This window comes from Brassica napus, chromosome A1 (genome assembly GCF_020379485.1).
Source record: "Brassica napus cultivar Da-Ae chromosome A1, Da-Ae, whole genome shotgun sequence".
Lineage (NCBI taxonomy): Eukaryota > Viridiplantae > Streptophyta > Magnoliopsida > Brassicales > Brassicaceae > Brassica > Brassica napus.
The window spans coordinates 1,877,972-1,902,706 of NC_063434.1; the positions used below are offsets into that span (position 1 = coordinate 1,877,972).

The 24,735-nt window shown below is 33.2% G+C and overlaps 5 protein-coding genes across 6 annotated transcripts; 4 read left to right on the forward strand and 1 right to left on the reverse strand.

Annotated features, from left to right (window-relative positions):
* Positions 1-6,501: 6,501 nt before the first annotated feature.
* Positions 6,502-7,318, forward strand: LOC106370522 (auxin-responsive protein SAUR50). The gene has a single exon (XM_013810526.3). The coding sequence runs from the start codon at positions 6,700-6,702 to the stop codon at positions 7,021-7,023; it is 324 nt and encodes a 107-aa protein (XP_013665980.2). The 5' UTR covers positions 6,502-6,699; the 3' UTR covers positions 7,024-7,318.
* Positions 7,319-13,197: 5,879 nt separating this feature from the next.
* On the reverse strand, positions 13,198-14,169 carry LOC106434719 (auxin-responsive protein SAUR50-like). The gene has a single exon (XM_013875576.3). It carries the CDS (start codon positions 14,032-14,034, stop codon positions 13,603-13,605), a length of 432 nt encoding a protein of 143 aa, XP_013731030.2. The 5' UTR covers positions 14,035-14,169; the 3' UTR covers positions 13,198-13,602.
* A 2,693-nt stretch (positions 14,170-16,862) lies between these two features.
* On the forward strand, positions 16,863-18,830 carry LOC106352666 (amidophosphoribosyltransferase 2, chloroplastic). Its single transcript, XM_013792328.3, has one exon. The coding sequence runs from the start codon at positions 16,945-16,947 to the stop codon at positions 18,610-18,612; it is 1,668 nt and encodes a 555-aa protein (XP_013647782.2). The 5' UTR covers positions 16,863-16,944; the 3' UTR covers positions 18,613-18,830.
* A 125-nt stretch (positions 18,831-18,955) lies between these two features.
* Positions 18,956-20,586, forward strand: LOC106352754 (probable ribosome-binding factor A, chloroplastic). 2 transcript variants are annotated; one of them, XM_048778988.1, is made up of 4 exons: positions 18,956-19,385; positions 19,480-19,653; positions 19,996-20,180; positions 20,327-20,586. In XM_048778988.1, exons 1-3 carry the CDS (start codon positions 19,044-19,046, stop codon positions 20,125-20,127), a joined length of 648 nt encoding a protein of 215 aa, XP_048634945.1. In that variant the 5' UTR covers positions 18,956-19,043; the 3' UTR covers positions 20,128-20,180; positions 20,327-20,586. The 2 variants fall into 2 exon arrangements, with proteins under 2 accessions (XP_048634945.1, XP_013647872.2); XM_013792418.3 differs by having other exon boundaries at positions 18,958-19,385; positions 20,322-20,586.
* Positions 20,587-20,746: 160 nt separating this feature from the next.
* On the forward strand, positions 20,747-22,145 carry LOC106352848 (V-type proton ATPase subunit c1). The gene is made up of 3 exons (XM_013792520.3): positions 20,747-20,999; positions 21,274-21,559; positions 21,647-22,145. Exons 1-3 carry the CDS (start codon positions 20,924-20,926, stop codon positions 21,777-21,779), a joined length of 495 nt encoding a protein of 164 aa, XP_013647974.1. The 5' UTR covers positions 20,747-20,923; the 3' UTR covers positions 21,780-22,145.
* Positions 22,146-24,735: the final 2,590 nt, after the last annotated feature.

The window sequence follows — 24,735 nt, forward strand, 5'->3', positions numbered from 1 at the left end:
CATCAATTTCGCACAACGCGTATTTATGCAAAAAGTTGTTAAAGTAAGAAGTAAACGGAGCCGCGGAGTAACATGGGGTTCATGTGCTTACACTGACCCTAATGTCACCATCGAACAACACCGCCAACGAAGAAGACAACATTCACTATGCAAAATAAACCATTCGATTGATTTGATTTACTGGCCAATACAATTAAAGATAGAATAAAAGAGTAAATAATAATGAATAATTACTAATTTATATTTAAAAAAACACTATGGGGCATATGGTCATGGTCATCTTGTTTCAATTAATGACGTATTCCCACGATCCATCCTGTTACATAGAACATGCAAAGCAAACAAATAAAATGGATGACTACGTACCTGTACGTGTCGTTACTTTTTTCCACTAACATGTTTCTTCCATCTTTGGATAGTCATCTAATCTATTAAAAGAGGAGTACAAAATTAAACTAACCCTTAAACTTGCACAATATTTACAATAGAATGCCACTGCAGTATTTAATAAACCAAACAATAGATATTCTTTGTCTTTCCTGTTTTATTAATGCATTTTCCTAAATTGATTTTTAACTAAAAACATGGCAACAATAATTTAAACAAATCTAAACAATAAGGAATATCAAAACATGAATCAGTTGAGACTATTTTTTCCCGAAAAAGATGATTAATTAGTTTGTACTTTAATAATCATATCATGAATCAGTTGTAATTTACAATCCAATTTTTATATATATGTTTATACTATAGTGTAAAAAAATAAAAATAAATGACGTAATAAGTGAAAAAATCATTTTAACCACACGAGATCAACATATGAGCAATAAGAAAACATATACAAACATCGTCCATTTGTTCAATGAATATTATATCTTTTTAACGTTCTCCATATACTCAATATAATCAAAATATCTATTTTAATATACTATATTATTAAAAGTGAAGTAAGTATTAGAAATTATTTTTTTTCATTCTAATAACTACATGCGCTACCTAATTAATAATTATTAATTAATTGACAACAAATCATTTATTTTGTTAGATTTTTCGCTATCCAAACTTCAAACTTAATTGATTAACTACAAATCATTTATTTTGTTAAATTCTTTTCTAACCAAACGTACGAAACTTACAATTATTTTTTAACCGGATTATTCTGTAACCAAATTTTACAATAAAACTAAACAAATTTATTTAAAATGTATCTACAAACTTTAAATGTTATAGATATATTCATATATATCATTATTTTATTTCACATGCAAAATATAAACTATAGATATTTTTATTAAAATATATAAACTTATTTTTAAAATATATATTAAATAATTTGATGATTAATACAATTCACACATATAAATTTAATTATAAGAATACAACAAATAAATTTCAATTTAATATTTTCTCAAAAATAAAAATAAAAGTGAAATTTATTTGGCATATAAAAAAATTTAGAGACATATATATCTATGTTATTAAAACATGATACATTTAATTTTTAAAATATAGATTTATTAATATATATAAACATAATAATTGGTACTCTAATTTAGAAATAAACACATCAAAATGGTTACTGTAGTCAAAAATATAAATCGACAAATATATTATATAATATATTTGTAATCAACAAATTACACACAGTAAAAATAGTCCATTTATCACAATTACAAATCAAATAAATACCCATATGAATGTATGTTTGTACAAATTACATTTTGTATTGTAAAAAAATTATATGTCTATTTTATTAAATTAAACATCTGTGCGAATACACGGGTCAAACTCTAGTTTTTCTTATATGTATATCTTTGTTGTGGTCCTGTGGATTAGACATTTAGACCGGACCTTTGTGGTTGAACAGCATAAACCGACCCAAGTCTCCAACTTTCGGATAACTATAAGGTGTTGAATCCGGATTTTCCTTGATCAGCTATAAGTTGTTGTACCGGTTATAACCGCCAAGCACGGATTCCGCCATTGCCTTTATATCAAGTTATCAACCACAATAAACTTAAATACAGAATGCAATGTTGATGGATTGTATATCAGTATATCAACAGCATTTCTTCAACCGTCTAAAAGACTAATTAAAACTATTTAAAAGCATAGTCTTGCCTTTAATGCTTTGTTCCAATTTAATAGTCCACTAGATTTTAACCCATAAAAGTGCAGAAATAGTTTTATTTAACAAAATCAATATGTCTTAACATTTTATTTTAGTGTATTTGAAAACTATAAATATATTATTTTATATTTTATTAAATATATAAATTATATAAGATATTAATTATTTTTAAATTATTTCAACTTGTTTCATTATGAATATTTAATAAAATTTTGTAATATATTTGATTAAATATGTGATCTATATTTTGATAAGAAAATTTAACTACAAAACTTATTTGATGTCAATTTATAGACTATAGAATTGTATACCATATTTAACTTAATATGATTTTTTAAAAAGTTTAAATGAATTAATTTTTTTTATTTATGAAAATATAAATGAAATAATCTATTGATTTAATTGATTTCATATTAAATGAAATTATTTTGTAGTATCTAAACCTTCAGAAAAATAGTTGTACTTATTTTTATTTTTCCATAAACTATTTGAGTGTTTTAGTCAATTATTTAATTTATTAAATAATTTAAAAATATTAATAAACAGCCATTAAAAAATTATGACCTAATGTTTTATATTGTTTGGACACAAGATTAATTATTATGTTGTTTGGGACACATTTATTAGTATGATGTTGTTTTCCATAAGTATTCTTAATGAAGTTCTAATGTTTTTATTAATTATTAGTGACATATGGTGGAATATAATATATGACTAAAGCCTAAAGGTTTAGGTGCAAGTAAATGTTTATGTTTTAAAAAAATTGAAAAAATGAAACGAATGAATTTTTTCTATTAGGATCTAGTTATGAGAAATTGCAACTAGATATTGCTAATTTTCTTGTTTAGTTATATATTATACATTAAATGCTCAAATATCTAATACAGATTTCCTTACAAAATGTTGATCTCATCAAAGGTTTAAATATTTATCTAATTAAGAGTCGATTAGGACAAAGATGATTAGGACCTAGATTGGTGGCTCCTAAACGAATGGGTCTTAACTCCCAAGACAGTGCATGTGGGATTGTTTAAGACAAAACCATGTTTTGTTTTAATGATAGTAATAATCAATTTTAGAATATGACTACCCATCCAACTTTCGAAGTTTTGTGACTAAACCAATCCCGTCGATTATGGAAAATATATTCTGTGGAGTTTTCTTTTTACTTTCACTTGAATGCGGTAAATGATGTTTTAGTCAAAATTCAACATCTCTTCTGGTAACCAAAGAAGCTAAGTTTTAAAGACTAAAATAGCTCACTGACTGGTTGAGTCCAACACGAAAAGATTGTGTTTGAGGCTCAAAATGTAATCAGATTTTTTACGCTAATATGTAAATATCAACAGCTTTCTCCCTTCGTTTTTGGGGGGTAATATGAGAAAATACATTGAATGGGAGCGTATACAGAGCCAGTTAGCAGCCCACAACGCTACTGCGTCAGAGCATTACACGTATGTACGCATCATTTTTGATAAGATTTAAGTTTCATATTTTTCTTTCCGATGCATATATATTTTTCCCCCGCGGGTGTTATATTCAAATTACATATACAAAGATTATTCTAAACGAGCTAAATTTTAATTGAGATTTAGAATGAGTTTCCAAGTTCGATTTCGTACTGTCCGAAATCAGAATTAGTTCTTTACTTCTTTCTAGATGAGATCAATGCAAACTGAACATAGTTTTTTTCTTTCCAGTCAAAGATTATATATATCGGGAAACGAGATTGAAGGTGTCCCTGCATATCTTAGAATAATAGTCTGCAAGATTATCTTTTACTTAACAGTATGAATATCTTACAATATGGTATTACCATAGATATTTACGATATTCATTAGAAAATTATCAGTTTATTGATATTACAAGTGCAGTGTCTTAGGTAGATGAGACATCTACTGGAAGCAACATCAGCCTTACCTTACCTTGCTTCGAAGAAAAGTGGATAAAGGCATACAGCTTTTTTTTTTTGTAAACTGCTTAATAGACATACAGCTTTTCTCATCTAATTATCATGTGGGAAAAGTTTCTCGTTGAGTTTTCTTTGTTCAACTACTTTTTATTCATGGGATACGGATTAACAGAATTTAATGAAAATAGGTTGAAACATACCGTCCAACTACTCAAACTTTGTTTTTCAACAAAACAAAACTGTTTAGCTTATATATGTCAACATAATTAAAGGTTCAAGACTATGTACTATATTTTAAGTCATTCCATCTATTCATTCGTGTTGTTAGTATCATATACTATTATATATGTATATATATATATATACATATACATATATATTAGACTTATAATTCATTAGTTCTCTTAGTATTTGACCATTTTATTGTTGAACATTAAACTCATTGGTGTAGAACAAAGTTTGTTTTTCTACATTTTTTATTTGAGCAAAATAATCTACAAATTTCATAGTTAAAAATAATATAAATTGGAATGCATCATGTTCGTTACTGATTTTAATCGTTTTCTAATAATCTAACCTAGGATCCGAATCGTACTAGTTTGAGTCCACAAAAAGATATCCACAAGAAGCAATCCATCATTTACCAGTGAAATCTCACAGAGAAAATGAAAACCAAAATTAAGTTCCTTTTGCAAAGAGTATTTCCGTTTTGCATTATTGTACTTGAGACCCAGTTCAGACATCATGCTGTGAAGTGAACTCACTATAAAGGTGACTCAGACCTGTTTTCATCTTTTTGTGTGTCCTAAATAGTTTTCCTTTTCTTTTGGTTTACAAATACCAAGACGTATTTTAGAGTATTGGTTTACAATATATAAGAACAATTGAAGGCTGGGGATTAACTGCACATACCGTTGGAAAAGAAAAACGATCAGAAAACACAGAAATTAATAAACAGTAGTTTTTTTTATTAAAAATGAAAAATGAAAAAGTAGGAAAAAACTACAATGAAAGAGGCACATGGGTGTCTGCAAAGAAAAGGAAAAGGAAATTTGTTTGGAAGTGTCACAGGCACACTCTCTCGGACGACGTTTAAGTAACAACACACTCCATCACTCTTCTTCTACTTTGTACTCTTCAGTACTGTACTCATTCCAAAGTCCGTGATTTACGCTCTTCGATGACACCTCTCAAGATAGAGAGAGAGGCAGTGTGCATTTTCTTCGGCTCAAGCTTTTGATATATTTCTAATTAATATTAAGAACGGGTCCTCGATTAAGGCGATTCCATATTTAGAGAGTATCTAAACAGATAAAACAATACAGAACTCTAAAAATTAAAAAAAGGTAAACAAAATTTGAGATCCAGTTTCTCATTTGAGAGATCACAACCTTAAAAATATTACATTCGTGTAAATAGTTTAGTTACGGAAACTATGACAGTTTCGTAACTGTTTAACAACTGTATATGTATAAAGGATTCCAAACTTCTTAGCTTATTTCTAACTACAGAAGAATTAATAACTAACTACAAATTGTCGTAATGTGATAACGAGTGAAAATTATCAAATTTAACATGTTATATATCCTACATATTACATGAACATTCTTATAAAAGTTTCTGGTTCTTTAATGCAAATATTTCCAAACTCTATGCTTATATATATATATATATATATATTCCCAAGAACATCCTGCCCAGACTCATTCGCTTTCCCTTAAACAAATTTGATAGATGCCTATCTATCATCCTCAGTAAAATTTTATATAATATCTATCCGATATTGATTTGTTTAAATAATACTATAATATTAGTAGTGATGGATCGATGGTATACAGTCCACCTAGCCGTTCGAAGATGTAACCGCATATTTAGATTAGAGTTCCACTGGACACTGCAAGCCTTAAACTAACGTGACTTATCACATATCTCAGGATAAAAATATTATGGTCCAATGAAATCGATCTTAGTATATGTAATTTTTAGCTGACATGTACCTGTTTGAATAGCTTCAGTGTTAAAATTTATATTTTGTTAGTTATTAATATGTAATTTAATTAATACTACTATTTAATATGATAGTGACTAAATAAATCTAGCCATTTTTTGTGAAATGATGCAGTTTACTAGCTCGTATCTATATGGAAAACATGTATACTGTCTCTCCGGATGAAAGTAACGGATTTAGAAAGGTCGTTGCGTATAGGCATAGTATTGAGTTTAGACAAATAAAACATAAGTGATTCTTTTGCTTACCGATTATTTTTATAACAAGTAGTCATACGTACGTGTTTGAAGTGAATATTTAAACCAAGAAAAAAGGGAAAAGAAAATAAAGAAAAACAATATAATATTTATGGTGTATCTTGGTAAGGACCAGGAGATCATCAGGGGCCACAATGTCACAAAGAGGACCAACAATGAGAGTAAATCCTCAGCTGGCCTTTGCCATTTTGGCTCCCACCTTCTCCTTCCACACATATGCACATGTCTTCATGTCCTTCTCTCTCTACCCACACAAATATGTACAGACACATAGACATGCAAAATCTTTATTTATAAATATATACTCCTCAATACCCATCTCCTTCTCCATATCTATCTCTCTCTCTCCTTCCACACACAACCAAAGGCTTTTCTCTCTCAAGAACCAAAAATGGCTATAATGAAGAAATCTTCAAAACTCACTCAAACAGCAATGCTGAAGCAGATTCTGAAGAGATGTTCGAGCTTAGGGAAGAAAAATGGAGGAGGCTACGATGAAGAGTGCCTTCCACTCGATGTACCAAAGGGACACTTCCCTGTCTATGTGGGAGAAAACAGAAGCAGATACATTGTCCCAATATCCTTCTTGACTCACCCTGAGTTCCAAACTCTTTTAAGCCGAGCTGAAGAAGAGTTTGGATTCGATCACGACATGGGTCTCACCATTCCTTGTGATGAACTCGTCTTTCAGACCCTAACCTCAATGATCCGATGATATCTTCAGTTAAATCATTTGAAGAAGAAGCAGAAGGAGATGGTTAAAGAAAAAGCAGACGCTTATCTTTACAAAAAAAATAGGACTCTTCTCTTATTTAAGTTTTTTTTTTCTTCTATTTTAAGCCCATCTAGGGTTTTTTACGAGTTAATTTAGTCGTCTAACAAGAAAGAAACCCGTATGAGATAGAGATTATATGGGTTTAGATCTGTAAAAAGAAGCATGTAATGTTTTCCTCGCAGATTTTGATTCTATGAGAGAAGTTGATTAATGCAATAAAAAGTATTCCTGTTTATATTTTTTCTAGTTTTTATTGATTCCTGTGCAGTTTAATTTGCTGTTGGCATTTACCTCATAAAACAAAATAATTTAAATAGCTATTTCACAGATTTCAGTGCATTTTGAGCATTAACTAGAAGAAACGATGTTTAACTTTGGACTTAACTAAATAACTTCCATGTGATACCAAAATAATTAGGGTTCTTATACAGAGAAGATTATATGTCAAATCATTTACATAAGCTTTTGAAAATGCAGGTTTGAACATGGGTTTGTCAGAGAATGTAGGGTACTTTATCATGTACGGAGCCAGATAAGATTTTTTACATTCGTTTTGAAGAAAAAGGTTGCTAGTATTAGGATTGAAATTTTAAATGCCAATGAGATCCGTTAGTTCGGAAACGTTCAGGATACTTGTCGCCATTTATGTTTTAACGGTGGTTTGGACGGAAATTAATGGCCACCAATATTTTGAAAGAGTTTTTATATGTGTAAAACTGTAAATAACTAAATATGGCTAACTCACCATATTCACTTCGAGAAAATACATCAGTAACTATAACTATTAGTTTCTCATCATTACAAGCTAAGACTGGACATTTTATCAATTAAATTTAATTCGATTTGTTATTTATTTCTTCGATATGTTATTCGTTTCTATCGAAACTTCTGAATATTTGTAAACTTTCGAATCAAAGCAAATACTAAAAACTAATATCCATAATATACGAAGCAAATCATAAATATCTTAAAAAAATACGGATATAGTACTGTTTACTGCTTTGCCCGAATTGCATGTTTGTACTAGATTACTACTATTCATACGGCTAACCACACTAATTGTTTTTTTCAGCTAATTCACTGTACAGTAACTAAACAGTCTAAACTGATAGTAGTAATCATTAAAAATAAATATCAGTTATGCTAGTAAATTTCAAACATTAATCTACGTTAAAACTTAAAAATGAAGATTTTTTAATGAATGAAATGAAGATTATTTTTTTATATGAATAAATGAAGATTTTTTTCACTTTAAGATCAGTTGATATCTTTAATTAAAATGTTCTAAAATAAAATATCAATCGCGTGTTGAATATTTTGAACACCAAGACGTAGAAAACTTGCATATGAAAAAGGTCATAACGTTGTGTACACTCTCAGAATTGACAGATCCTTGAGTTTAACTATATTTTGCTTACTTGATTTATACTTAGAACTTTTCTATCTTACAGTCCCCCTCCAATAGTGGAAGTTTATTCATTCCTCATTCAACAAAGGGCTGACTTCTTTTTATCAACTAAAAAAATGCTAAACATTGGAAATGTTGAATTCACTTTAAAATATCTACTTTATGTTTATAAACATATACTAAAGCAGAGAAAATGACCTGAATAACTACACATTTATATTTTACAAACATTCACTACTGTAAAGCAAAGAAGATGATTAAGTGCATGGTAGTGGAAGTAGTTGTATTGAAAAGGACTTTACAAATGATTTGCGCTGTTTGCAAATATGGCGCCCCTTAATCATTTTTAAAGTCGGCATTATATATGTGTACTGCATGCGCAATTAAACGATTCCTTCTACGGCTTTTCCATACTCCGTACAGGTATTAAAGATGCATTTAAATAGTTATTTAACTGCTGTAAAAACGTGTCGAGCTTGGTAACGCGGGCTTGTGATCCAAGTGGAGACAATAAGGTGATGGGACATTGGACCGATCTCTTTGGGCCGGACTCGGAAAGGCTATTTACTGGCCTGCCCGTTCCAAGTCGGGAGTTGAGTGGTCGGGCTCGAGCGAAAGCTTGTGGTTCGGACACTCTTAGAGCGGAGGAGACCGCGTGAGGCTGGTTTCACAGAGCAGCGTCCACCTCCCGCTTTCGTCGGTGGAAGGATAACGGGCCGGTGCCTCCTGAGCCCAGTATGACCCAATAAGCCGGCTCCAATTGGACCATCACTTTTATATATAAAAAAAAAAAAAACTGTTGTAAAAAGGTTGGACGTCCCACGACCAAATATTAAGTCATTTGTATAATTGATTTATATTTAAAAAGTTGATGGAGAAATTAATGACGCTTTTAAACTCTAGTTTTGAATAGTCGTTGATTTCTATAATTGATGCAAGATTTTTCACGTATTCCGAGTTCTATTGATTTTATATCCATCGTCTGCGGCGATTGCATTAGCGCTAAATCGCTAGTCAAGCGCAGGATTACGAGGAACACTTAAACAAATGCTTAGGAAGAACACTGAAAATATAGTAGTATAATAATATGGATTTTTGGTTTTAAATCCTACCGTTAGCATTAAGCAAAATTTATTTATATCTAGTTATATGACATTACTTGACCACTACAACATACTCATATTGTTAGTCTACAGTCGTACAGTTGAACCTTAGTATTAAAAAGCTTATATCAACATAATCAAACAACTATTGATTGGTAAATTAGATGACAAGTAAAAATAGATTCATATTGGAATATAATCCACTATACTAATAGAATAGTACAATATAATCCAATTATATTGTAACTAGATTATTTTGGTGATAGAATACTTGCAAGTTGTAATTAACAAAGCAACGAATGTCATTTGTTAGTTAATAATTTAGCAGACACTATGATCTCTCGTGATCACTTTTCAAAAAAACCAAATCATAATCATTTAGAAGGATTATGATTCATGACGACACATACTACTCAACGAATGATCTTACAGCAAATAGTGTCTTACTTTATGAAACGTTCAAATTCTACTTGTGCATTAACAATTACTCCCTAATGTATGTGTCGATTTTTAATGTCGGCTGGATTATTAGATTGGTTAAAAGAGTTAGAAATATTCAGACCTAGAGGTTCGGCCCAATTTAGGCATTGAAACAAATCAAGATCAGGATTAATCGAATCCGTATTTTTATTAACTAAAACGCTTAACATTCTTACGGTAGAATAGAGGTTATTAACTTAAAATATTTAAGATATTAAACAGTACATCGTAAAATTATTAAAGTGATTAGTGGCTTTGATGAACACTTACGCATCATCCATATGATTTAGGGCCTGACTGGTTTAACCGCAGCGGTTGCGGTTGCGGTTGCGGGAGTTTGCGGATGCGGGTGGTTGCGGTTTCTAGCGGTTTTAAGAGATTTGTACGACTGGTTATGCGGTTAGAAATTTGTGCGTTTGCGGGATACTTATGACTGGTTAACTACCAAATGCAGCAGCAGTTAAATAATAAATTAACAATATTTACATTTTATACAATTATAAAAATATCAAAAATAATAATATTATAATAAATATAAAATTTATATTTAGAAAGTTATAGTTTAATTTTTTTAAAAATATAGAAAATATTTTTATTTTAAAGTTTTATAATATTAATTAAAATTTAATTGATATATTTTAGCATTTTTATAATTTCAGTTTAATTTTTTTATTGAATTTTTTTATTTTTGTATTTATATTGTTTTGGAAAAAAAATAATTTTTTTTTATCCTCCCGCAAACGCCCGCAACCGCAAACGCTAGCTGGAACCAGCTTTTGAATTTATGAGGTTCAGAGCGATTTGGAGCGATTTGGAGCGGTTTAGAGCGGTTTGAGCGATTGTTGCAAAACGTCAGCAACCGCTACCAACCGCAAAAGCTGCGTTTGCGGGTGGTAGCGGGAAAACCAGTCATACCCTTACTAAGATATTGTTGTCTACTTAAAGTATAGTATAATTTAAAATTCTCAACTGTTTTCATCGAGTACTCAATTTTACATAAATAAACATTTTAAAATGCAACTAAATCTATAAGATTATTATCAATGTCAACTGATTTGATCGCGGCATTTATGTTCGGTATTTTGATATGCTCAATAATATGTTGCATGTACAGTTCTGTGTTTAGAGAATTTTGTTTTTTCTTTTGTTCCTCTTGAAATTTAACCGAAATATTCGTGACCAGATTTAAATTTAGGAAAAGCGATAACTATTACTCATAATAAAGCCATATGTTTCTTCGTTTATTAGAAGCTGGAGATTTTTTTTTGTTTGAGACATTTAAAGTGGGAAATTCTTTAACTGTTAAATACTCCATTTATTTCATATCAAGTGTAATTATTGACTTTATGCATACAGATTAAGAAAACAATTAATTTTATGTATTTCCTATATAAAAACACAATTACTTATATACATAATCATATTTCAACGAATAGAAAAATAAATTACTGCATAAAATTAATAAGTTTTGCATTGAAAATAAACAACAACACTTATTTGTAACGAAAAAAGTTCTCTACAATGACATTTAATATGAAACGGAGGGAGTAAGTTTTACATTTAGGTGATATGGTGGAGGTACCACCTCTACCGTACCAATTAAATTATATTATGATGTTGGTTAGGATGAGAAACATATTTTAAAATATCCAAATACCTAATGCCCAACTCTGAGGAAAATAAACAAACGCTCTCGTATTTGATTACTAGCAAACCTAATACCTACATTCAGTATGTTTCATAAACTGCACCAATTAACTATATGTAAATTATTTTATTTGATATGTTTGAAAATAGTATAAAATTTGCATAAAATCTACAAAATATTAATTATATACAAGAATGATATTTAAAAACTATTTTGTGTGTATTGCTAATATGATGCTAATAATCTATATTGTGTATGGTATGATAACTTAGTAAAACATATGTAATTGTATCGATATCATTTCTTATATATTAATTGAGAAATATTACAATATTGTTTTGTGGCCACATGTCACCATGAGAATGAAATTCAGAATTGTTATAGAAATAAATTAGTTCATCTTAACTTATATAATATTTTTTATTAAACTAACTATTAAATTGATAAATAGTATACAAAAAAATATTTTCACATTTTCCTTAAATAAAAGTAGAATTTCCAAATATGATTAACGTATATATAATATAAATAATAATTATTTGAGAATAATTTTTGTATCTTAGATTTTTTTTTTTAATTTTATATTATTAAAAAATATTAAACAACCACATTAACCATATAATAAAAAATAATGTTTTATCTTATATGTTATATTTTGAATTTTTAAAACGACTATAAATTATTAAAAATGTTAAATGTCTCACAATAAAATTTTGTGATCAATTGTTTAACTTTTTTTTTTTGTAATAACAAGATACAAATGATCATAAATTGTATGAGTATGAAATCTCATTTACTAGACATTCTTATTATATATTAATATATTTTAAAATTAAACTATATAACATAGAAAAATACTTAAATATGATAATTTCTAAATTTTGTATTGAAAAAGTATTGAAACTTTAATATTTTAATTTTAAAATTTGCATTAAAAATCGCACATTAAAATATACTATATATCTATGTCCATGTCATTGAAATTTAGCTATATACCATATAAAATAAATAAAATGTCTGTTTTGATTTATTTACCAAAAAAATATCTTAAATAAACAAGATGTATTGTTTTGATTTATGTTTTTACTCCAATTTAGTTATATACGTATATGAATAAATGAATACAAATAAATAAGAATAGATAAAAATTAGTTTTATATATAATATATCTTTCTTTGCTTTTGTTGTTTGTATTTTCTCTATCTTTTAAAGCTAATTTAAATAAATATCAAAACAGTAATTCAGAATTTGAAAGTAAGTTTACAAATTTGATTCTGCTGTATGGGTAAAAAAGAAGGGCTAACAAGATCATGAAGAAATGTATACACATTTTTATTTTGTTGAGAGGATTTCGGTAACAATATCTCTTGGAAGTAAAGTAAATACGAGTTATTTAAAAATGATTAGAATGAAGATAAATATGTCGCATATTAAAGTATTTAACCAATTTTTAAAATAATAAACAAAAGAAAATATCTTCAAATTTCTTTATTATTCCCTCAGTTAAAATCCAGAAATCTGAACATACAAAATGAAAATAGCCAAAAACAAAATAAAAAAAGGGATTTTTGACTAAATCCAAAACATCTAAATCTGAAACTGAGGATCTCTAACCAAACACAACCTCCTTCAACCTTTCTTTCAACCTTGGGATGACATTAGCGATAAACCAAATTAAAAAAACAATCAAACCCCTAATTGCCATCTCCCTAATTTCCCTGTCAAACTAGAATCATCAAATTAGCAAAAACGAAAACAAATATTAAAAAGACATTAAAAGGAAACCAAATCTCTAATTAGAGAGATTGAAAAAATTCTCTCTAACCAAAGCATTTCAATTCAAATCCGGTTTGCAAATTCAATCGACTCCGGTTTAGCCTTTAGCATACAGATTTTTCAGCAATCCCAGGAAGCAACGGCCGAGATTCGCATAGATACTCCAGCTTCTTCGCCATCCCCACGTGGCTGCATCTCCTGATATCCTCCAACGTCGCGTACGAGTCCGACCGGCTCACGACCTTGATGATCTCCTCGAACAACGACTCGTCGCAGGGGAACGCCAACGGACCAACACTGGAGAATCCGTATTCCTCCTCCGCCTCCGCGAGGAGCCGTCGGAAGATCGGGTGGTTCAGATGCTTCGCGCGGACGACGTATCTCCGCCGATTCGCGCCGACGGAAACTGCCACGTGGCCTGGAGGAACGTCGGAAACAGGCTCCTCCTTGTTGGATCCGATGTGAGCTTTCTTCTGCCATTGTTTCACCATCTGACGGATCCGCACGACGCTTCCGATCTTATTGTTCTTCCCCATCTCTCAAGCGACGATTTGCTTCTTCGGAAATGTTATGAAGGAGAGAAAAAAGGTTAAAGAGAAAACATTTTTAGGCGTTGCGTTTTCAAGTTTTTGTGATAGTTTTGGCAAGCAGAAGAATGTTGAGGTGGGAGCGTGTGATATTTAAAGGTCAGCTAGGTTTTCTCAAATGGTCCTTGATCTTTGATTAAATTTCGAAACTACCTAGTCAAATTATGAAATTACTCTAAATTTGGCTTTTTATTTTTTTTTTAATTTGGCTCTTTTCTGTTTCTTAATCTTATCAATAGCAATAGATTTTTTTTAAGTGCAATGAAGTATTAACTTAGAAAAGGTATACATAAATATTAATTATTTTATAACAATTTTTTTTTAATTTTTAAATGTAAAGTATCAGCTAAAATTTATATTAAAAAATCTTATAGTTGTAATAAGTTATATATTTAAATGAAGAAAAATATAAGGTAAACAAAACAAATATTTTGATTCATTCAAGTTTATTTGTTGTATTTAGTTTACTTCCTTAACATTTAAGAGCAGGCTGTCAGGGCAAGATTATCGCGGGGTCTTAGACTCGTTTCTTAGTAATTAGAGGCAGAAAATAAATGAAAATTGGTAAAAAACAATAGAAACGTAGTTTAATTAAGAAGTTTTTGCACGCGTCCTTAATGCCACGCGTCAGCATGAGTTTATCTCTTCTCTCTCTCGTTGATTCTCTCCCTCTCCCTTTCTTCTCCGCTTCACTCTCCACGACGATCATGATGATGATCAATGTGCTGCGGCGAAGTGGCACGGATGTAAAGGTGGCGTCCGTCGAGAATCAGGTCGGCGTTGATGCTTTCCATGGAATCAAGATGGTCGCCGATGCTCTTCTCTCTGATGTTTTCGATCTTATTATGCCTCGCTGTGTACAGAACAATTAGGGATTCGATTGAACAGAAAATCTCTTTATATGCATTGATTTCAGATTTTGAATTCTTTAGTATATGTGCAAATCTCTGCGTATCATTTTCACAAAAAAAAAACAGAGAAACTTATCTGACAAGAATAGAGGAAGAGGTTGAAGATGGAGGAACTTGCAGGGCTTCTGAGGATACAGGTGAAGAAAGGGATCAATCTCGCTAGACGTAACTCTCGAAGCAGCGACCCTTTTGTCGTCATAACCATAGGAACACAGGTTCTTCTCTCACATCCAATTCGGTCTTCTTGATTTATTGATCTTGATCGGTTTTATTGTTTCTGTATATGGTTTTTTGAAATATGTTTCTATTACTGCTCTCTTCCTAGATGGAAAGATCGAAGAATCCACCTCATAGAAACTTGATAGATTTCAATTTTAATCATTTATAAAAACACAATATATAGCATTAGTATTTGATTTTTGATAGATTCAAATGGTTACAAGAGAGGAAGAGTATGTAGGACTTTTTTGAACATCCCAATGAACATGTGCTTTTGGTGAGTTGATTTAATAGGCTTTTGTCCTTTAGATCCATCAAAATGTGATACTACTCTTACCTGTGGATTTTGGATGATTATGAGTGCAGATAGTGTATGATAAAGATACATTCACATCGCACGACAAGATGGGAGATGCGCAGATTGACATCAAGCTGTTTCTAGAGGTTCATAAATTGGGTTTGAAAGAACTTCCAGATGGAACAGTGATCAAGAGGGTTTTGCCCACATCAAGCTGTCTCTGGTTCTTAATTAATTTGTTTGTTACCATGCGAGTGTAGTTTATCATTCTCGCCTTACCTCAAGAGGTTTTGCCCACATCAAGCTGTCTCTGGTTCTTAGAAATAGATGTCAAAACAAAAGTTTTCATAGTTGCTTGAGACTTGTAGCTTTAACGTGTTTGTTTGTTTGTTTGTTTTTGCGGATGAATAGGCAAACTTCAACGACAAGTACGAGGAGTACATGAAGAAGTTGGGAGGAGGGATAATGGGATTGAAGTCCCAAGCCAAGACCAAAGCTAAGGAGAGGGTTCTTGCCAAAGAGGCTGCTCAGAGGATGAACTAACCAAGAGCGTCTCTGTTTTGGAAACATAACGATGATGATGGTGGTTTTGTTTAGCGATTTCATAACAATGTTTTATTAAGAGACAGCATAAAAGTATCTACCAATAATCTGTATATTTTCTATTGCATTTTAACAATGTCTCTTAATCTAAAAATATTAATAAAAAATGCTAAGAGTCCTAAATTTTGTCCCAGCAATAATGTTGCTCTCACGAGCGTTACGAAAGCCCATATCCTTTAATTTTGGAAATTAACATTGTTTTCTTTAAACATTTGTCAGGCCTTATATTCTTGATTTGGACATGTTTGCTGGACAAAATCGCTTTTAATGGTAATGAATTAGGAGAATACATTGTATTTGTATATTGTGCCAAAGGCCCTTTTTCTTCCCATTTGTTCTCTCTCTATTTTTGGGTCATTGGAGAATGAAAGAACAAGAAAAGGTATTCACAATTTATGTGAGTGAATGGGTCATCATTACACTTAGAAATGGTAGAGAACATCATACCAAACAAAGATAAATATGGGTTCGACCGAACTTAACCCATATAAAATCCGGTTCGTTTCACAATTTGCAACTTGGGATCAAGAAAAAAAAACTTGAGCTATTTTGTAAGCCACAAAAATACACATTCAACAAAGATCAATTTACAAATAGGGACCCACCACGAATAAAATAGAGATTCTCCACTGAAAATATCAAAGGGCAAAGAATTAAAGACGAAGGAGAAAGATACTCGAGGGTGAGGCGGTCACTTCACTGACGTGTGCTATACATACTCAGTCACAAAACCCTTTCCCCAAATTAACCCTTAAAAACAAAATTAAAATAAAATAAAAAAACCTAAAAGAACCATTTCTTTTCACAAAGACACAAACCATATCATCCATGGCGGCCACTTCTTGCTTCTCCTCTTCCATCTCTCTCAATGCTAAACCCAACAAGCCCTCCAAGGCACCTCTCCGTTTCCTCCGCAGCCCCTTCCTTAAACCCTCCTTCTCTCCTCTCCCCGCTTCCCTCTCTTCCTCCTCTCCTTCCCTTCCGGTTAAACTCTCTTCCTCGGGAAACGCAAACCACCCTCTCGCCCTCGAAAATGATGACTACGACGAGAAGCCTCGTGAGGAGTGCGGCGTTGTCGGAATCTACGGCGACTCGGAAGCCTCGCGCCTCTGCTACCTAGCCCTCCACGCGCTCCAGCACCGAGGCCAAGAAGGCGCGGGAATCGTAACCGTCAGCAAAGACAAGGTCCTCCAGACAATAACAGGCGTCGGTCTTGTCTCCGAGGTCTTCAACGAGTCCAAACTCGACCAGCTACCAGGCGACATCGCCATCGGCCACGTCCGTTACTCCACCGCCGGCTCCTCCATGCTCAAAAACGTCCAGCCTTTCGTCGCCGGGTACCGCTTCGGCTCCGTGGGGGTCGCGCACAACGGGAACTTAGTCAACTACACGAAGCTCCGAGCCGAGTTAGAAGAGAACGGTTCGATTTTTAACACCAGCTCTGACACCGAGGTTGTCCTTCATTTGATAGCTATCTCCAAAGCGAGACCGTTCTTCATGAGGATCGTTGACGCGTGTGAGAAGCTTCAAGGCGCTTACTCGATGGTGTTTGTTACCGAGGATAAGCTTGTGGCGGTTCGTGACCCTCACGGGTTTAGACCGTTAGTGATGGGAAGGAGGAGTAACGGAGCTGTTGTGTTTGCTTCGGAGACTTGCGCTCTTGATTTAATCGAGGCTACTTATGAGAGAGAGGTTTACCCTGGTGAGGTTTTGGTTGTTGATAAAGATGGTGTTAAGTCTCAGTGTTTAATGCCTCATCCTGAACCTAAGCAGTGTATTTTCGAACATATTTACTTTTCGTTACCGAACTCGATCGTGTTTGGTCGGTCTGTGTATGAGTCTAGGCATGTGTTTGGGGAGATTTTAGCAACCGAGTCGCCTGTTGATTGCGATGTGGTGATCGCTGTGCCTGACTCTGGTGTTGTCGCTGCTCTGGGGTACGCTGCTAAGTCCGGGGTAGCGTTTCAGCAAGGGTTGATTAGGTCTCATTACGTTGGGAGGACGTTCATCGAACCCTCTCAGAAGATCAGAGACTTTGGAGTGAAGCTGAAGCTGTCTCCCGTCCGTGGAGTTTTAGAAGGGAAGAGAGTCGTTGTTGTTGACGACTCCATCGTTAGAGGAACTACCTCGTCAAAGATTGTTCGTCTCTTGAGAGAAGCTGGTGCCAAAGAGGTTCACATGAGGATCGCGAGTCCTCCTATCGTTGCTTCTTGTTACTACGGTGTGGACACGCCCAGCTCGGAGGAGTTGATTTCGAATAGGATGAGTGTTGATGAAGTTAGGGACTACATCGGAAGCGACTCTCTTGCCTTCCTGTCGTTTGAGACGTTGAAGAAACACTTGGGAGAAGATTCGAAAACCTTCTGCTATGCGTGCTTCACTGGGAACTATCCAGTGAAGCCTACGGAGGATAAGGTGAAGCGAGGAGGTGGAGATTTCATCGATGATGGTCTCGTTGGTGGGATTAACAACATCGAAGGAGGTTGGGTTCGATAAGGTCGCGAGTTCGATGCGCGCGTGAAACAATTTTGGGTACTAATGGAGTTATATGATGACGAAAATCTTGTTGAATTTTTGATCCATTTGACCTAATTGCTGCATGTTTACTATTATTATTTTGAGGTATGAGATGGGAGTGGACAAGAGGCTTGTTCTTGTCTGATGAATCTTTGAAAGTGTTTTGTTCTATTGCCTTAAAGCTAAGTTTTTGAAAATTGAAATTGTATTGGTAAAATCCTGGTTTCAATTCAAACCGGTATCGGTTTACGTGGACTAAACACTTCCACGTCACTGCTGATTATGCAAATTACAGATATACCCTCAGAAACATTTCCAGTGGATATTGTTTGTCTCGCTAACTACTTCCTTCTCCGACCGATAAACACAGAACAGAGGAGTTAAGAGATTAACGATCTCTAACTGTGGCGATGGCTAACGTGTTCCACGCCCACCAGTCTCACTTATTCTTCCCTCTCAATCCTTCAATCTCCACCGTCCGTTCCAAAACGCATGCGTTCCACTTCCCGCAATCAACGGTTCCGGCTAACCTCTGTACGAACCTCTCCGTGCGGCGGAGGAGCGTGAAGTGTATGGCGAATCCGAGAAGAGTGAAGATGGTGGCTAAGCAGATAATGAGGGAGCTCTCCGACATGCTTCTCACAGACACTGTATTGCAACACGCTGTGTTGCCCGAAGCTGCACTTGGAGCCGACCGCTACCTCTCTTCTCTCACCACCATCAGCGATGTCGAGGTCTCCAATGATTTGCAGGTAAAGACAACTTAATTCTCCACTCCTGCTTTGAGATTTTTTACTTAAGAGATATGTTACAAAGCTGAAAATGGTTTGTTTGGGGGGTTTGTAGATTGTGAAAGTGTATGTATCGGTGTTTGGAGATGATAGAGGGAAAGACGTTGCGATAGCGGGGTTGAAATCGAAAGCTAAGTACGTTAGGAGTGAGCTCGGGAAGCGAATGAAGCTGAGATTGACGCCTGAGGTCAGATTCATTGAGGATGAATCCATGGAAAGAGGAAGCAGGGTAAGGCTTCAACTTATATCTTTTACTACAGACAGATTAACTATATTACTGCGTCTATGCAATCTTCCATTAGTAAGGAAAATGTATCTCAATGATGCTGATCGTGATTTCAAGTTGTCTGTCTGTTGGTCTCATGTTTGTAGAAAGCCTATACAAAATATATAGCTTGATCTCTTTTATTGAAAATATAGCATTACATAGTCATTACCTAGTTGATTATTCTTTGAGAAACCATAACCGGATATTGCTAGTTGCAGCTATTCACTGAAGCCACTGTCTCATGTTTTGTCTGACCTTTTATAGTAACCATCACAAGATGCTGAAATTTGGAGATTGTTTCAGGTACTCGCGATACTAGACAAAATAAAAGCTGAGAAAGGAAGCGAAGGGGGAGCAGAAACGTCTGATTCACCAGAGGATGATCAAGATTGGGGAGTGGATGACCCCGACGAAGACATCATCTATGTAAAGTAAACGGTCTCGAACAGTTTTAGTAGAGTGCATATTAGTCGCTCGATTTCCCCTTGGTGAGTCATCATGTTTTTAAATCATCTTAAGATAAAATCATTCACATTAGTAACAAGAACATCTAATTGCTGACACAAAAAAAAAAAGAACATCTAATCATTTGACTCTGTAGATAATCCTTTGTCATGATTTGTGTGAAGTTTAGGAGTATAAGGAGGTGTTGATGGCTCGGAGTTGATAACTAGAGAAGATGAATAGGAGTATAAGGAGATGTTGATGACAGGTATATATATATATAGCTCACATGGCTCCTTCTTCAATTATGGATCCTGAGAGCTTCTTTTGTCCTTGAACTCAGAATCTCTCAAATGAAATGTTTTGGATGAATCAGTGTACCAATATGGGTCATAAGCCCTTTGTCTTTGTTCTTCTGCTAATGGAAGAAGTAAACCGATTTGAAATTCATTTTCTTTTCAAATTGAAATACCAAAACTAAACCGGATTGGACAATTGTTTACCTTTGAATCTTTGATATAAGCTGGCATATTAGAAAGTGGGCTTCTTAAGTGAATCACAAGTAGGCCCAGGCCCAATGACGTGGTCGTCTCTGTTGTTAAAAAGAACAAGCTACGTTGCTCCCTTCCACCATTCATCTGAAAGAAACAAAAAAAATTAAATAAAATAAAAAAAGAAAAAACGCAGCGATATCCACGCTGCTCCATCTCTCTCTCGCCAGATATCAATCAATCATCGACTCGCTCCTCAGATTTCAGATCCAAATCTACACACAAAAAGCTTCAACATGTCTACCTTCAGCGGCGATGAAACAGCTCCTTTCTTCGGCTTCCTCGGCGCCGCCGCCGCTCTCGTCTTCTCCTGTAATTTCCTTTTTCTCTTCTCATCGTTTTGTTTTATCTCGTTTCCATTTGATCTGCATCCTTGTTCGTGAATCGTGATCTTCGTATGAGATTTGCATAATTGCTTGAGAATCGCCTCGTAAACTACGCTGATCGCTTATAGGATTCATCGACGAGGCTCGATCAATTGAATCTACGATTGGATCTGACCTGATATGAGATTTAGTTCGATTTTGTTGTGGTTCGAGTGATCTTGAGTGATTTGATTAGAATCTGTTGAAATTTCGTTGGATAGGTATGGGAGCAGCTTATGGAACGGCGAAGAGTGGTGTTGGTGTGGCTTCCATGGGAGTGATGAGGCCCGAGCTGGTGATGAAGTCCATCGTACCAGTTGTTATGGCTGGTGTGTTGGGTATCTACGGTTTGATTATTGCTGTTATCATCAGTACTGGTATTAACCCCAAGGCTAAGTCTTACTACCTCTTCGATGGTTACGCTCACCTCTCCTCCGGTCTTGCTTGTGGTCTTGCTGGTCTCTCCGCTGGTATGGCCATTGGGATCGTCGGTGATGCCGGTGTCAGGTACTTCAACTTATAATAGTTCATAAGTGAATGCATGTGTAACGTTGTTGCTTGACTTGTTCTGTTTGCAATTTTTTGTTTCACCAGGGCAAATGCTCAGCAGCCTAAGCTCTTTGTTGGGATGATTCTTATCCTTATTTTCGCAGAAGCGCTCGCTCTTTACGGGCTTATTGTTGGAATCATCCTCTCCTCTAGAGCTGGCCAGTCTAGAGCTGAATGAGAATGATTTGCCATCGTTCTGAGGATGAGAGAATGTACTTCCTTTTCGTTCTGTGTGCGTTTTTGTTCTTTCGTTCTTTTAGTATTTATCATCGGGAACCAACAGATTTACTGGATTCTTGGGACTTTGTTTCGGAAGCAAACTCACCTATTCGTCATCCCCTTTTTCTCTTTCGGTGGTTTGCATCCGGGTTGTAGGGGTTCTCTTATTGTTCGGTTCTGTAATAAAAAGCTTTGAGGAGCTTGGTATGTTTCTATATTCTTGTGTTGTCCTGAGGAAGTTTAAATACATTTATTTGTTTTGATTTGAAAAAAATACAGTTATTTTGTAAAGAAGTTTGATTTCTCAAACCATCTTGATCTCTTATTGTGTGTTTCGTAGAAAATCTTACTTTTTTTTTTTGCACTCATTTTAAAAGTTTTTGTGCAAAAGTTTAAAATAGAAGTTAGTTAAGCATCACCCCTTAACACATGTTTTGATGAGGTTCCTATTGATGAGAAGCTCTCATTAGAATATTTCTTCTATCTGTCCTATAAAGATAGCTTCACCAATAGTGTAATACACAGCATGTTATTAATAATTTCTATTTGTGTAACATTATTTTTTCTGAGTTTCTCGACGTTAATGATGCTCTAAGATTATTCTACTAAATATGAAGATATGTGTATATATATATATATATACTTGAATAACTTCTTTTGAGAATTTTTATTGGAGTTGATCTTAAGAGATACTTGAATAACTTATTTTGTTTAAGATCGAACGAATAATAGTTTATGGTTACCTTCTCGATTCCTGAATGATAATTTTTTTTTATAGATTTTTAAAATAAAGATTTATTTTTTCTGTGATTGCTTCTACGCGTATGGACTTGGGGACTAGGACTAGTCCGACCATTTCTAGTTGGGAGGGATAGACACCAATGATCGCGACATGCTAGATTTTTCACGTGTATAAATCTTTCCGGAACTTTGCTAACCTTTCACTTTAGCATTATATCTTTTGGTATTGTTTGGAAATATAGATAACAATATATATGAGAATTGTTTGGAAACATAAATAGTATTATAAAAAAAGTATAATGTTTTTTAATAATTTCATTAATATAAATACATTAAATGTCTTTCCATATTTCACTTATTTTAGCAATTTTATTAATTATATTACTTGAATAATGCATCACATCATTAATTATATTACCATAATAATAATAATAGTACAGATTTTTATTAATTAATTAATCAATATTAACTTTGTGTCAATTATAAAAAAAAAAAAATTGGATTTTGCATTTAACGTTTCGTTTAGTTTGTTTTACTAAAACCTTTTTATAAATTTTAGTTTAATTATGTGAAAAATTATGTAGCCAAAAACATAATTCAAAGACACATTTTTTGAATAAAATAATAACTTAAATCAAAATAATAAAAATGTATTACATTTATTGTCACTTAATTTTCTACTCCATATAATTATTTTACTAAATAAGAAACTCTTTTTATTTCACTTAATTTATCCAAACACATAGCAATAACTCTTTCTATTAGTTTATAAAATCAGTTAGACATGAACATTGACTATCCATTTATGTACAAGTTTTTTTTTGGGTATCTTTATTTTTTTGTTTTGAAATTAGATCACGCTTAAATATTATAAATTTATGTGTGGATTTTGGGTTGAGTCCTTCTGGATCTGAATAAGCACGGGTCCACAGATCAATTTCTAGTTAGTTTAAAAGCAGGGCCACAAACCAAGACCTCGCCCTTTGGGACCTCTGTTAGGGCATTATTAGCATTCATCAATAAAACCATGTTCATTCTATCTCTATAATTATATAGAAATTCTATTATATATACAAGTTTGTTTTAGTTTATATATGTTCCTATAGTAGATTTTTCTTAAGTAAAATATAAAATAATATTTTCATGCGTAATATAGAGATAATAGTAACATTTATCTATATTTTCTTTTAAAATAGTAAATTATATTGTAAGACATGCATTAAAGAAAAACAAAAAGAAAAATGGGTTAAATCCAAGTCCATTAAAGACATAGACCTAGTCCCCAGACGGGAGGTGCAGCCCATGACATGCCCTCTCTAGAGTTTTCATACGGACTTATCCGAACCGTGGTGAGCAGACACGATTTTTTATTTAGTTTCTTTTGGAGAAAAAGGGATATAGTAGAATAGTGGTATGAAAGAGCAGTCATGTACGATCGCCATAAGAGGAGTGGTGGACATGAGCCCTCAGATCCAGTAAGCGCCTTTTACCGCAGTCGACGCGTTTTCTGTTAACTTATTCTAATGCATATTCCAACTCAATATCAGATTTATCAACGTCCGGTTCAGCTGCTCTTGGATTTGGAAGTTGGAATCTGTTTTGCTTTTTTTTTAATTAAGTTGTACGTTACTAAAGAAAAAATGTACTAGTGTTACTTTTTGGTGAAGCTATTCATTCATACCCACGGTAAATAAATTGCACGTATAGACTATAGACACGAGAGAAGAACAAAAAAATTAATAGAGCTACAGAAAGTAACAAATCATAAAGAACGGGAAGACTAAACATAATCAATTTTGTAAATTTTATATTTTCTGACATGGGTTTAACTTAATTTGCAAACTGCTGACAACAATTTATTTACATGTTTCCAAATAAAAGCGGCCCGCTTACACTGTAGACTGCAGCTGCTGATAACAATGTATTTGCATAAAGCATGGGCCCGTACGCACGTTTAAAACATAGTTATCAAATTAAATTTATTTGTGACCACTAATATTTTATGTCATTTCATTCATTTGTTAACACTATTATTTATATATAGAAAATTAAAACTTTCAATATAAATATAAAAAATGCATACTAATACTAAAGTAGTCTTCATAAATTTAAATATAAAATAATGTAACAAGAAAATAAATGTCACGAATTGCCATTTAAAAAATTAAATTTAA